General features: G+C 45.0%; 2 protein-coding genes across 2 annotated transcripts in view; both read left to right on the top strand.

The window, feature by feature from the left end:
- LOC144583607 (uncharacterized) lies at nt 1–6675 on the top strand. The gene is made up of 3 exons (XM_078377750.1): nt 1–2574; nt 3359–3469; nt 5742–6675. Exons 1-3 carry the CDS (start codon nt 153–155, stop codon nt 5891–5893), a joined length of 2685 nt encoding a protein of 894 aa, XP_078233876.1. The 5' UTR covers nt 1–152; the 3' UTR covers nt 5894–6675.
- The window catches only part of LOC110080276 (mucin-17), a 26607-nt gene continuing 17047 nt past the window's right edge, over nt 5984–15543 (top strand). Inside the window, exon 1 of the mRNA XM_078377751.1 lies at nt 5984–6039. The gene's annotated coding sequence lies outside the window, so the exon portion shown is untranslated. The remainder of the gene's footprint in view (nt 6040–15543) is intronic.

The following is a 15543-nucleotide window of genomic DNA, read 5'->3' on the forward strand; positions in this document are numbered from 1 at the left end:
TGGAACCAAATCAAAGCTCAACCCAGACTGGAACCTTGGGCACCACCACCACCACCACCTCCTCAGAACTACCAGCCCCCACAAGCCGTTCCTCCACATTGCCTACCACAACTATTACTGATTCAAAAGGAACCGCAGCTAGCACTTCCGCCATGACTCCCACCCCTGAAACTACCACGGTACAGATGAAGACAACAGACACTCTCTCCACAGTACCTTTTGCCACTTTGGCATCCAGCACACCAATCCCCAACCCCATTTTCACCACATCCCAGGTGACGGTATTCACATCCACCCCTCCCACCACCATCTCCCCCACCAGCACAACCACTTCAGGGAAGCCCACCACCACTTCCACCTCACAAACAGCACCCAGCAGCACTTCAGCCTCTCCACAAACCTCCCATCCCACTTCTGCTACAGCCACCACCACCACCACCACAACTAGCACCTCTCCCACTACAACGGCCACCACTCCCACTCTTACATCAGAAGCCATGGGAAGGACCACACCTCCTCTCCTGGGAACCAGCAGATCCTCTCCAGAACCCAGCATCGCAACATCCACCAGTACCACCACCACCACAGCCTCAATGCTGACTACCACCAGTACATCCAAGTCTGCAAGCACGGCCACCAGCAGTTCTGCTACTTCAGTTTCTGCCACAACAGAGGACCCTAAATCAACAACGGTCACTGGAATCACAAACAAAGGAACAGTATCCAGCAGCATTTTTACCACAACCCAAGTTATGACTCGCACTTCGACCCTCCACCCTACTACGGGAAGTAGCTCTCCCACAACCCTCAGCACCAGCATCTCAGCAACATTACCAGTCACCACATCCACAGCTGGCCCAACTGAAAGATCCACCCATTTTACAACCTTGGGCAGCACCACCACCACCACTTCCTCAGAGTCACCAGCCCCCACAAGCCGTTCCTCCACATTGCCTACCACAACCATTACTGACTCAAAAGGAACCGCAGCTAGCACTTCCCCCATTACTCCCACTCCTGAAACTACCACGGTACAGATGAAGACGACGGACACTCTCTCCACAGTACCTTTTGACACTTTGGCATCCAGCACACCAATCCCCAACCCCATTTTCACCACATCCCAGGTGACCATATTCACATCCACCCCTCCCACCACCATCTCCCCCACCAGCACAACCACTTCAGGGAAGCCCACCACCATTTCCACCTCACAAACAGCACCCAGCAGCACTTCAGCCTCTCCACAAACCTCCCATCCCACTTCTGCTACAGCCACCACCACCACCACCACAACTAGCACCTCTCCCACTACAACGGCCACCACTCCCACTCTTATATCAGAAGCCATGGGAAGGACCACACCTCCTCTCCTGGGAACCAGCAGATCCTCTCCAGAACCCAGTATAGCAACATCTACCAGTACCACCACCACGACCTCAACGCTGACTACCACCAGTACATCCAAGTCTGCAAGCACGGCCACCAGCAGTTCTGCTACTTCAGTTTCTGTCACAACAGAGGACCCTAAATCCACAACGGTCACTGGAATCACAAACAAAGGAACAGTATCCAGCAGCATTTTTACCACAACCCAAGTTATGACTCGCACTTCGACCCTCCACCCTACTACGGGAAGTAGCTCTCCCACAATCCTCAGCACCAGCATCTCAGCAACATTACCAGTCACCACATCCACAGCTGGCCCAACTGAAAGATCCACCCATTTTACAACCTTGGGCAGCACCACCACCACCGCTTCCTCAGAGTCACCAGCCCCCACAAGCCGTTCCTCCACATTGCCTACCACAACCATTACTGACTCAAAAGGAACCGCAGCTAGCACTTACCCCATGACTCCCACTCCTGAAACTACCACGGTACAGATGAAGACGACGGACACTCTCTCCACAGTACCTTTTGACACTTTGGCATCCAGCACACCAATCCCCAACCCCATTTTCACCACATCCCAGGTGACCATATTCACATCCACCCCTCCCACCACCATCTCCCCCACCAGCACAACCACTTCAGGGAAGCCCACCACCACTTCCACCTCACAAACAGCACCCAGCAGCACTTCAGCCTCTCCACAAACCTCCCATCCCACCTCTGCCACAGCCACCACCACAACTAGCACCTCTCCCACTACAACGGCCACCACTCCCACTCTTATATCAGAAGCCATGGGAAGGACCACACCTCCTCTCCTGGGAACCAGCAGGTCCTCTCCAGATTCCAGCATCGCAACATCCACCAGTACTACCACCACGACCTCAACACAGACTACCACCAGTACATCCAAGTCTGCAACCACTGCCTCACCCCTTACCTTAACGTCAACTCAAAACCCTTCCAGAACAAGCAGGTCTCACACATCTGTCAGCACTACAGTTTCAACTACAACACATACTACCACAGTGAGTTCTCCTTCTCCCTCCTCGGGGATTAGTAGCATGTCTAAAAGTTCCACCATTTCCTCAGCTGCTAGTAGTACCTCTACCACTACTACAACTACCACAAGAAGTACCTCAATGTCTACAATCACCACCAAATCTTCAACTACCCCAGGTGAGCAGTGTGTTGCGATTTCATGTTTTTATTTTTTATTACAATCTTTTTGAGCTTCTTGAAACAAATCGGAACATGAGGTGCATCATTCTGTACAATTATTTGTTTTTACTCTTCTAAACTGTTATTCCAGGAATCACATAATAATTTTCCGTTTACAAAACTACACTGTAGTTCCTATGCTTTATTTAGTAGTGACATACAAATGACAATGCAGTAACTCTGTTCCTGAGGAAGCACTCATTTTTCTTTCCCCCCCCCCCGCCTTGTATGTTTAATTTCTCCTCCTCCTCCTCCTCCTCCTCTCTCTCTCCCTTCACACAATCATTCCTTTTATTTCCTGATTTGATTGTTTCAATGTTTGTTCTTTATGGAGTAGTAGATATATGAAAACCAACTGCCTAATGAAGATTCTTATAATTATGGAACCTTTCTTCTGCATATTGGATCCTTAAATTATCTTCTATAGTCCCCCTTCTGTTTTTTGCCTTATTTTCCTGATCAGGTGACTTACTGGAAAAATGATTAAAATCTTAAATTTTCTATATTGTTTGAGTTATTTGGTTACTGGCAATTTGCAGCAAAGGCAGTGTTAACATTCACTATGGGAGTTGACACTGCAGGATAAAGTTCTTCACGGTGTTATCTGACACTGTTTTTGAACATCACAGAGCAGTACTTGAGTGTTTGCCCCCAGTGATTATGAAGCAGTTTACCGTTCTACTCTCCTTTTCTGTACAGACTTTTGTTTACTAAATTAGAGTGGATGGGATTTGTCTTCCAGGAACTTGTATGAATGGAGGAACCTATGATGGAATTAAATGCATCTGTCGTGATAACTTGTTCACCGGCCCCCGGTGTGAGTTTCCTTCGGATGAATTCGCTGCTAAAAGTGGTAAGCAAAAGTGGGACATCGGGCAAAATCCTGTGCATTTCAGTCTCTTTCTGTTTCTGGCTGGGTTCTCCATGAAGGCTAAAAAGGCTTTACCCTGTAATGACCCACCCAAGACTTCCATTTACAGGACTGTTGAATATATAAAAATAGACCAAGAATAGAATTTCCCATGTAATTTTATCCAACTATGATTTTTCAAACATCAATCAACAGGGAAAGTAAGAAAGTATGAAATTTCACAATTAGACTAATGTGAAAAGGTTTTCTAAAAGTCATTTTGGTGGACCTTAGGTATGTTTCTCATCTTTTTCTAAACATTTCAGTGAAGGAGATGTTTATGTTACATTCTTGTCTATGGTTGGCAGTTTAAAACTTTTTAATTTCTTCTCTGTCCTTGATTGTTGCATCTGAAACTGTAATTGTTTGCCATCAAGTAAATTCATACTTATGGCAACCCTTTCCAGGATTTTCTAAGGAGCAAATACTCAGAGGTGATTTACCATTCCTTCTGGGGACACCCTGGGACTGTGTAGGTTGCCTGTGGCTACACAGGCTGGCTGTTCTCCTGGGAGGCAAAGAGGGGGATCAAACATGTAACCTCTGACTTCATAGCCAGATACCTAAACCACTGAGGTATCTTACACAGCAGCAATCTTTCCATAGAATTGGTGAAGTATTGTTCACAGCTAATGAAGAAATTACACCATCTATTTGTTTTCATAAATTAAAAGCAATTCAAATTTGAGCATAGCTCAGAAAAGGATCTTGGGGAAACTATTAATCCCGATTAACATATCTAGGTACCATATTTTTCCATGTATAAGACTATACTTTTGTCTAAAATCTTTAGACTAAAAATTTAGGGTCGTCTTATACACGGAAGTAAGCTGAAGAGAGAACAAAAACAAGTGAAGGAGAAAGCAGGGATCAAAGCAATCCTGCAGTGCTTTGACCCCTTTCCCCCTACACTTGCTAAACCCCCACTTAGATTTCTTAATTTTGGATTAGAAAAGTGGAGGGCGTCTTATACATGGGGGCGTTTTATACACAGAAAAATATGGTGTAATATTGCACTTCACTTAAATATAGTTCAAAATTCATGTTTTTGCTAGGATTTGTGTCTAGCAAGACAGAATTAAATGTTTTTCCCTGTATACATGAACTTACACTACGGGAAAATTACTCTGAAGTGCCAGCCTTAAATACTGATACTTCTCATATATTTTAGACCTGTCTAGTCATAAAAGGATTTTGCTAAAAAAAAAAAAAAATAACTCCAAGGGCAGATTCCATTAGCTACCCAGCCCAACCCTGATTCAGGCTCAAGCTGAACCTTTTTGGGCTAGTGGGAGAGCTACTTATTATAGGGGCTGGGCTAGGCTAGTCCCTGCACAAACAGTAGGGTCATTTTAAGGGAGATCATTCCCATAAAAGTGACCTTTTCCAGTGTGATCAGATGCAATACTTCCTTGCAATCTGGTAGTACCCTAATTCATAAAGTCACAATAAGCCAGAAGTTACTTGATGGTACACAGTAACAACGGGCCCGTATTAAAAGAACCACCAAATGTTGTGCTGGATCAAATGATGGATGATATAGTCTAGCATCCTGTGTCCAACAGGAACTGTCATTTCTATGTGGGAATCCTACACAGAGGCTTAAGGTGACCTCCCCTGAAACTACTATTCACAATAATATTGTCTAGCCCTCAGAATTAGTGGTTGAAATCCTATTGTGAAATACAATGCATTAAACAGTGCTCTCTGAGAATGTAACAAAGGTAAATTTCATCATAAGCAAAAATTAAAGTTATTTTAACATTTTCTAGACTTTGGTTGATTGATGGGCGCAAAAAGGTATTCTCCTAATATGGGGGTTTAAGTTTTCCAGTTACTTTTTAAGGAGTTTTTAACAGAATTGTTCAAATTTTATGCCATTCACCTTCTAGTCCTGAGGAATTTTAAAAAGTAATGGAAAAATAATGACCAGTGCAGCAATCAACATGAAGAGTTACTTTTGTGACCAAGAACAATGAATTATTTTTCAAATGATGTGAGTTACAGAAATAAAATGCTTTTTAAAGTTACATTTCAAATCCCAATAATACCACTTTTCTCCACACAATGCACAATTGTATGAACTTCTATACATACAGTATTCTTGTAATCTTTTTTCCCCAGACTAAATTGCCTCCAGAGTCTTCAGCTTTCCCTCTCAAAGAATATATCAACATGTTAGATCTGCTTAAACATGGATATCTTTTTATTTTAGAAAATGTGTCTGTGTCACTTGATGTTGAGGTGAAGATAACTAATAGAGAATATGAAGAAAGCTATGCAAATAAGAGCTCAGTCCAATACCAGAATCTGGAGAATGAGTTTAAGGAGCAGGTAAAAAGTCAGTCACCCTGCATCATGTCATAAAGGTTTCTGTCTGTCTGTCTACCCTCCCCCATTGAACGGCTTTTGCCTGGTTAATGAACCCATTATGGATTTTTCTTTCCCTTCCAGATGAGCAAAGTTTATAAAGATATTCCTGGATACAAAGGTGTGGAGATTATCAGCGTAAGGTGAGTGTCCAAGGAGAAAACCAGCATGAAATGCTTGGTTATTAACTTCCTTACTGTTCCCAGTGATCCATTCATATCTCACAGCAAATCCAGTGAACATTTCCTAGCTTTCAACCCCAACTTTCCTGTTGTAAGCCCACTAGAGACAATTTGTACTAAAAGAGACACAGGAGTCCTATCCTTGGATCAGTCTGGCTACCAAGTTCTCCATTGTTTTATGTTTAATTCCCTGACACTCTTTCCCTTCCAAACAGTCTGTAAAGGATTACTAGTCATCATTATTATTATTCTTTGTGGCCTCTGTGAATGCACACAAATGGGTCTTCTCTGTTCCTGAGCGGACATTCTCGGAATATTTTAGAGCTAAAAGTAACCATTTTATGGTATGATCCCCCATGAGGTGCATGCTCCTCCCACCCAAGATTCCCCTCAGTTCCTTTTTTCCGCCGTGCTGAAAGGTTCTCCACAAAGATAGAGCTAACTCCTCAGCTAATTTTTAGCGCTTATTGCTACTTTCCCTTCTTCCTTTTGGTTTGATTGAAAATTTCCGTTTTTCTATGTTTGATTTACGATCCCCTGTGAGTTGTTTCGTTTTCATCTACTCCTAGTTTGGACTCCCCCCCTCCCCCAGGACTCTTCAACCGTTTCTCCTTCCCTTTTCACACCATTTATGGCCTCTTCAGCTCCTTTTAAAAGGTGCGTGGGCTGAAATAGCAAAGTACCGTACTTAGACGGTCACGATAATTGCCTTTACTGTCTGGGCAAACAACATCAGACCCAGACCTGTGTAGCCTGTAAAAATCTAACTAAGGCCACACTTAAACAGAGGCTTCAGAGACTGAGATCCCACCTTTCGGAAGTTGCTATGAATCCTGCAGCCTCGGCTCCACTGTCTACTCATTCGCGGGAAGGAACGGTAGAGCGACAGACTCCATCCGTGTCTGCTCCCGATCAAATGATCCCCTCTCCTCACTCTAAGGAAGGGTCCATCACTTCAAAAATGTCCTCAAAGTCCAAGTCTAAATCAGCACCTCAGACGAGTCGACGTAAGGAAACAACTGCAAAAGCAAAGGAAAAGCTTCTCTCTAAGAAATCAAAAAGGGTTAAATTGGCTGACACTCTTCCTCCAAAAGACAAACCCCCATCTCTGATCATGGAGGAATCATCGAGAGAGACGCTGGAGTCGAATTTAGAGGGGGATAAGATGCATATCCCATTAGCACAGGCTCTGGCACCATCTAGTAGCCCTCCCCTCTCTACAGGCCATTTAAGAACTAAGCTTCCGTCCAGTCCAGCCAGCCATGGCCCATTCGAGCCCTATGTCAGGGCAGGCGTTTGAAAGTGAATTGTCGGAGCCGAATGCCCCGCCACAATCTCCAAGAAAAACAAAGGAGAAGAGAAAACATATCTCGATGCGGACCGACATACCTCAATTCGGGCAGACCAGCATGCCTCAATTTGGTCAATATTTTCCATACCCATTTTTTCCTACTTTCCAACAGTTCGGCGTGGAAAATGTTTTCCCATTTTTGATGCAGTTTTAAATGGAACAGTACCAGAACCTGTCTCAATATCTCCAAGCCAAACAGCATTGTCTCGAACAGCCGCCTCCGCCCAAGAAACATCGATCCCATAAATCAGCTCATGTTTCCGCATCAACACTAACACTCAAAAAAGCGCCCATTACCATCTTCCCACATCGAACAGTCTAAATGTGTAAAGCATTCAGCCAAGGCGAAACCAGCTCCTACAGTTTCAATGACCAATTCGGGCCTGACCATTGAAACTCATCAAGCATCTGGAGGCGGGGCTTTGTTGCGGTGCTGCCAGCAACTCCAGAGAAGAGCTCTCTGGGGAAAACTGGAACCCTCCGGTTCGGGATCCCCCTTTTGAAATGGGGATCAAAGGAGAGTCTAGAAGAAGTCTCTCTGAAGCAGATGGTGAGCAGCAGAAGGAGAAGAAAGGGAGGCAGACCCAGACTTTTTTCTTCTGAAGAAATCACCGTGCACGGACTGGAGCGGGCGCCATTTTTTGGCACTGAGCCGCGAGGAACCCTTTACCGGGGGAGAGGAGAGCAATCAATATAAACTAATAATATATAACAAGTAAGTAAGCCGAAGCCTCTGATTTATGAAACAGCCTCATTAAGCTGAAATAAGAATGAAAATATTTGGCTGAAAGAATAAATGCAGCGGCGGGTTTATCTTATCAGTCTGACTCAAAAGCGAACTCTTAAAACACCAGGCTGATTCTAAAGCCGAGAGTCTGAGATGGAAAAATAAATCTTATGTTTCTGGAAAAGAATCCCAGACAGCAACACCGTCTGACTGGATTTAAGAGACTTCGGTGGATGCAGTGTGGCTGGGATACGTTACTCTTTGCCTTCTCTGGACTTTGTGAACTATAAATAATAGAATCTGGTGGTTTTCGGGAGAAGGAGCTGACGTGGCCGACTGGACTAAGGAGCATTAAGGGGTTAATGAAGATCACAAGACGAGTTTCAAGGACAATCTACTGGACAGTTTGAGACTCTGTGATTGTTGTTTTGTTTGTCGGACTGCAGACCGCGTGTGAGTCTAATAATAGAAGTGTGCTGAACTCAGGAGAAGAAGAAATAACTGCGTCACGGTTCTAATTGATATTGTATTTGCTGGGCTAAAAGTTGATTTTTATACTACAATATTTGGACAAAGATTGGAGGGAGATCTAAGGGGAGGTTTATGATGAGGGGTTTGAATTGTTGATAAAATTGTGGAAATTGTGGAAGGATTTCTAGGGGGTGATTATTGTGGTATTTATACAAACCCCAAAGCCTGAGATGGACCCCAAAAATTCAAAAGAACAAATGGAGACTTGGTCTGTTCAATCCCAAAGTTCTGGAATAGTGGTGCAAGAAATAGAAAAGGAATGGCAGATTAATATACAAAGGCTAATATTAACAGGGTTCCAGCGAGTGAATGCAGGTCTTAGCAAAATAGAAGATTTGATGAAAGGGACGAAAGAGGGGACAGTAGATGCCAAACAAAACTTAAATGAAGTTGTACAGACTTTAGAATCGTCTGTATTAGACATGACACCAGGTAATATGAATGCAGTAGAGAGTTATCCAGTGACCCATGCAGCTTCCAAAGTTAAAAAGCATTATGACAAAAATCTTAAGGAGGCAGAGATACTGAAACCAGACAATCTTATGGTTAAAATATGGGAAGTGAAAAAAATGGATATTCTGTCAGATGGGCTGAAAGACTGTTCAATTCAAAAAGAAACTGAACGATGGGATGTATTGTATAAATGGCAGCAGCTACCAGACAATGTTGGAATAACATAGAATAAAATTAAAATTAAATGATAAGATAAAAGCAGGAGGGTAATCAAACTGTGAAAAAGCAAAAAGTTGATATGTATTAGTAATATGAATTGATTGGATGATGTTATACTATATGCTGTCCTATCCCCCAAAACCATTTTTCCTTTCCTATCCCCTCTTTCTTTTTGTACCCTTTATCCCTGTTCCTAAATAAAAATAAAAAAAATAAACTCATCAAGCATCTAACATCAGTCATGATCAATCTTTAGCACAAGATGATAATCCATCTTCATCTTCTTCATTCGAATCCAAGCTTGACACTGACACGGACTCTTCAGAGGAATCACCAGCCAATATTCCAAGCCCATCCCCTGATGTTATTGACAACCACCCTTCTTCGCCCTAGGAAGATTTCTCATTGTGCTCCAATCTCATATTGCATATGGCTACTGTGACAAACCCAGACCTACTGGGATCTGCCACACAGTTACACTAAGCTGCCACCAACCATTCCCTATAAAAAGTCACACAGACCAGGGATGGATTTTTAAACAGTAAAAGAATAAGGTTTATTTTAAATACAAACAGGGTAAATAAAACAATCAGGTGAATAAAATAAAGTAACGTGGCTTATTCTCACACACACAAGCATACAGTTTGGTTCACCTAGAACCTTTAACTTAAAGCACAGACCCTGAACCCATCAGTTCTGGCTAACCAACAGACCCCTGAACCTTTCAGGTTGGTACTCTGACACACAGTAGTACCCTGTCAGACACCCAGACTCCCACAACAGCTTCTTCTTCCCCAGCTGCTTCTTCGTCCCAACCCAGTGTCTCACAGTCTGTCTCAGCATCTACTCTTCACCACACAGGCATCACATATTTATACAGTACAGCCCCTCCTCCTGATGTCCCGCCTTCCACTCCCCATAGGATGGAACTTTCCCTCCAAACCCATGACAGACAGGTAACATCAGTGCTGTTATGTAACACCTCCCCTCTTTATAAGTTGTTTTGTAGGGGGAAAGCTAACGTGCTTTTCACCAAAAAAACAACCTGCATAAAATACACAACAACATTTATACATACCATATAATACTTACATATACTTACACTCCAAGTTAACCATAGCAAATATGCATTTAAACATTTTACCATATACAGTACATCAATTTACCTTTATTAATACCAACCAAATTCAAAACCAGGTACATTTTAACTTTTTGTTTTCATTATATACATATAGTCCATGTTCTTTCGCCGTCTTCAGTCTTCAGGTCTTCTTGATAAGGCGTCAGCAACACAGTTCACTGACCCTCTGACCACCTTCACTTCAAAGTCATAGTCCTGTAAGTTCAAAGCCCACCTCATAAGTTTGCTATTGTGGGTTTTCATTGTCTTTAACCATTGCAATGGTGAATGGTCAGTACACAGAACAAAATGTCTTCCCCAGATGTAAGGCTTGGCCTTCTGGATCGCGTAGACTATGGCCAAACACTCCTTCTCCACGGTTGCCAAATGTCTCTCACCTTTTTGAAGTTTCCTACTCAGGTAGGACACTGGATGCTGGTCACCATTCTCATCCTCTTGGCACAGAACTGCTCCTACCCCGCTGTTAGACGCATCGGTGTAGATGATGAACTCCCGGTCGAAGTCTGGAGCACGCAGGACAGGATAGTTGATTAACGCCTCCTTCAACCTCTGGAACGCCGCCTCACAGTCGCTGGTCCACGGGATGCTGTCATCAGCCTTCTTCCTCGTCAGATCGGTCAGCGGAGCCGCAATCTCGCTAAACCTCGGGATGAACTTTCTGTAGTAGCCCACCAACCCAAGAAATGATTTGACCTTTTTCTTGGTGTTGGGTCTAGGCCAATCACGAACAGCTTCTATTTTGGCCTCCAGGGGTTTTATCATTCCTCCCCCTACCATGTGACCCAAGTATTTTATCTCTGGGCTACCCAGCTGACACTTGCTGGCCTTTACTGTTAGCCCTGCTGCACTTAACCTCTGCAGCACTAACTCCAGGTGTATCAGGTGATCTTCCCAGGTATTACTGAAGATCCCTATGTCGTCAATGTAGGCCACTGTAAAGTCACTGAGCCCTGCCAAGGTCTGGTCCATCAGCCTTTGGAATGTGGCTGGTGCATTTCTGAGACCAAAGCTCAGGACTCGAAACTCATAGAGACCAAAAGGGCTGCAAAAGGCAGTTTTTTCTTGATCCCTGGGATCAATTCTTAATTGCCAATATCCCTTTACCAGGTCCAATGATGAGATGAACCGACAACCCCCTATGGTTTCAATCAGGTTGTCTAGCCTGGGCATTGGGTAGGCATCAGGAGTGGTTACACGGTTTAATTTCCTGTAGTCAACACAAAACCTAATGCTCCCATCAGGCTTGTCCACAAGGACTATCGGAGAGGACCAAGGGCTAGAAGAGGGGACGATTATGTTCTCCCTAAGCATCTCGTCCAGCTCCTTCCGCACCTTGTCCCTATAGGGTCCCGTTACTCGGTATGGGGATACTGCCTGCGGGGGTGCATCCCCTGTGTGGATCCGATGCATCACTCCCTTCACTATCCCCGGCTTGTTGGAAAACACCTGCTGATATTTACTAAGCAGCATTTTTAGTTCTTGCTGCTGGTCTTGGGTGAGTGCAGGACTGATCTTTACCTCCTCTGGGTTGTATTTTACTTCCCCTCTACCCTCCCAGAAGGGTAATTCAGCTTCCTCACTCTCAGCTGCTTTTATCGCGAATAAAACCCTCTGTTCCCCTCTGTAGTAGGGTTTTAGGGCATTCACATGAACCACCCTCCTTGCTTGGTTCTCCTCCTGCTCTATTAGGTAGTTCAGGTCTGACATCTTGGAAATGACCCTATATGGTCCTGCCCATTTGAGCTGCAGTTTATTCTCTCTGCAGGGCCTAAGCCAGAGCACTTCCTCCCCTGGGTCAAAGTGCCTCTCTCTAGCTTTGCGGTCATACCATGTTTTCTGTTTGACCTTCTGCGCTTGCAGGTTTTCTGCTGCCAGCTCTAGATTTCGCTTTAGGTCATTCATCAAGGTGTCTATGTAAGTCACAACGTCTTGTGGGTCATCCTGGGTGATCTGCTCCCAATTTTGTTTGATCAAATCAAGGGGCCCTTTCACCCTTCTCCCAAATAAAAGTTCGAATGGACTGAACCCGGTACTGGCTTGTGGCACTGATCGATAAGCAAACAAAAGGGATTGCAGCTTCTGGTCCCAATTGTTTGGATTCTCTGCCAAGTAAGCCCTTATCATGCGCATCAGAGTCCCATTGAACTTCTCAGTTAACCCATTACTTTCCGGATGATAGGCAGTGGTTTCCTTGTGCTTAATTCCACAGATCTGCCATAAGCGTTTCATGAGCTTTGATGTGAACGATGCGCCCAAATCTGTGATTATCTCTGAGGCAAATCCCATCCTGGACATATACCCCACCAAAGCATCGGCCACTGTGTTAGTTTCAATGTTAGTCAAGGGTATGGCTTCAGGATACCTTGTGGCATGGTCCACAATTGTTAGTATGAACCTATTCCCCCTCTTTGTGGCCTTGGGCAAAGGTCCCACAATATCCACCCCTATGCATTTGAACGGAGTGTCAATCACAGGCAAAGGGCACAACTTTGCTTTGGTCCTGTCGCGGTTATTCCCCTGCCTTTGACACACATCACATTGTTTACAGAACTCCCTGATCTGCTTCCCTATGTCAGGCCAGTAGAAATTCTGTGTGATTCTCTGCTGTGTTTTGTTCACTCCTAAGTGTGCAGCAAACATGTCAGAGTGCCCCCTTTGTAAGATCATGGGGCGATACTTTTCAGGTACCACCAGCTGACTTCTGATCCCATCTCCCCCTTTTGAGATATTCCTCAGGGTTTCTCTATATAAAATCCCCTTTTTCTCCAGAAATCTCACTGGGGTCTCAGGTGTTAGCTGGGCGTCAGTCACCTGTTCAAAACACTTTTGGAGAGTGGCGTCTGCCTTTTGCTCCTGTCCAAATCTGCTGTCTGTGGTTAAGGTTTCCACCACAGCTTCTGAACTTCCCCCACCTGCTTCCGTCTCTGGCTCATCATTACCCCCCTGAACTGTCCCTGTGGTGGCTTGTGAGCGTGTAATCACTAGCACCCGTTTCACATGTTCAGCCAGGTCATTTCCCACGAGCACGGCTGCTGGCAGAGTCGATGAAATCGCTATCCGCCAATCTCCCCTCCAGCCTTGAAAGTTGACAGGTACCTCTGCTACTGGCAGAGAGATTATCTGCCCCTCAATCCCTGCCACCTTCATGCTCTCATTTGGGATTATAAACTCCCTAGGAATAATATCTGGATGGCACAGGGTTACCTGGGAACAAGTGTCCCGCAGCCCCCTATACTGACGGTCAAGTATTCCTACGTCCACCCCGGCTGTCTCAAACAACTGAGAATCTGTTTTTACCAGCAAGCAGCGCTTTACCTCCCCAAGAGGACCATTTTCCTCAGCCTGATCAGCAGAGGTAGCTGTTCCAGACTGAGTAGTCATGGCAACAGGCTCCCTCTGTGACAATGAGCTTTGCTCTTTCTGGACACAGAACACAGCTTTTGGCTTGGTCCCACTAGAATTCTGAGGCACCATTCCTTTTAGCTGCTTTAATTTCTCACACTCTGAGATCAGATGACCCTTTCCCTGACAGAAATAGCATTTTCTAGTGTATTTGGATTCTCTCTCCTCTTGTTTCGGTTTTCCCTCCAAATTCTGAGGGCTTGGTTTCATGCCTGAGGGCTTCCCTTCACCATGGGCCCCTCCCCCTTGCTGGCTTTTCCCTGGTCCCTGAGAGTACTTGCTGTAGGTTTCTTTGGGTTTACCTACAGATTTCCCCTCACCCAAGGGCTTTCTTATTTGGGAGATAAAATCCGCGATTTCTGCGGCTGCTGCCACAGATTTCGGTTTCCTTTCCCTCACCTGGAATTTCAATTCCCCATGCAGAACTGAATAGAACTGTTCCAGGGCTATCAAGTCTTTAAGCTGTTCATAGGTCTCTGTCCCCTCCTGCGATAGCCATTTCTCAAGCAGCCTCACCAATTGGGCCCCCACTTGGGTAAAAGTCTGTTCTGGCTTCTTGGTGAGGGACCTGAACCTTTGTCTCAGCTGCTCTGCATTTATCCCATGTCTTGCAAACACCAGTTTTTTAAACTCTGCGAAATCTTTCATCCGTTCCTCAGGCATCTCGGCATAAACCTCAGCCAGGCTACCACTGATTAAAGACCGCATGATGGTCATTTTCTCAGTTTCCCTCACTGAGAAGTCCACAAACGCTCTTTCCACTAAGGAAAAGAACACCTCAGGACAATCTCCCTTGTGGTACACAGGGAATTTCTTCAGGTCAGCCTTAGACAGTTGGCCTCCCTCAGAATCCCTATTATTATTATTGTTCTGGTTCATCATTTCCAGTTTTCTTAATTCAAACGCCATTCTTTCTTTTTCCAGAGCAATTCTCTCTCTCTCCCTCTCCATTTCCATTCTTTCTCTCTCTCTCTCTAATTCAAATTGCCGCTGTTTCTCTCTTTCCCTTTCCTCCATTTCCCTCACCCTCAGTTCATGCTGTTGGGCTATGAGTATTTTTCTGAGTTCTGGGTCTTGCTCTCCTGTGCTGTCACCTTGCACTGAGCCAAATTCATCCTCAGAACCTTGGTCAATCTGGGGGTCTTTCACTTCACTCATGTCTGCTACTTGGCTTCGAGTCAAGGGCATACCCCCCCCTCAGAACAGGCTGCTTTAAAAAGTCAAGCCTCAAAATAAAACGACCACTTTTTTCCTTCTTGCCTCAGAACCAGCTCTCCTAGAGATTGCTGCTGTTCTTCAGCACTAAATTTGCAACAGTATCGAGTCAGAGCCTACCCCCCTCTGCTGGGCCTCTCAGCTGGCAAGCTAGCTCGCTGTTGCTACGCAGTTTTGCCTCAGCGTTTTCCCGCCAAAATCAGGCTGCCTCAGAGCACCTTAATCTAAGTCTCCCCAGTTGGCACGTTCTTCTACTAGTGCACCTCCCCGTGAGGTACACCTAGAAGATTACCTACGCGCCTCAGACTGTCCCTGACTAGACCCCCCTTGCTCTGGGCACACTTGCCAAGGCTTTGCTGGACCGCTGGACAACTGGACCAGTCGTATCCCACACGCTGGACACCAATCAATGTGACAAACCCAGAC

Source organism: Pogona vitticeps, chromosome 6 (assembly GCF_051106095.1).
Source record: "Pogona vitticeps strain Pit_001003342236 chromosome 6, PviZW2.1, whole genome shotgun sequence".
NCBI lineage: Eukaryota > Metazoa > Chordata > Lepidosauria > Squamata > Agamidae > Pogona > Pogona vitticeps.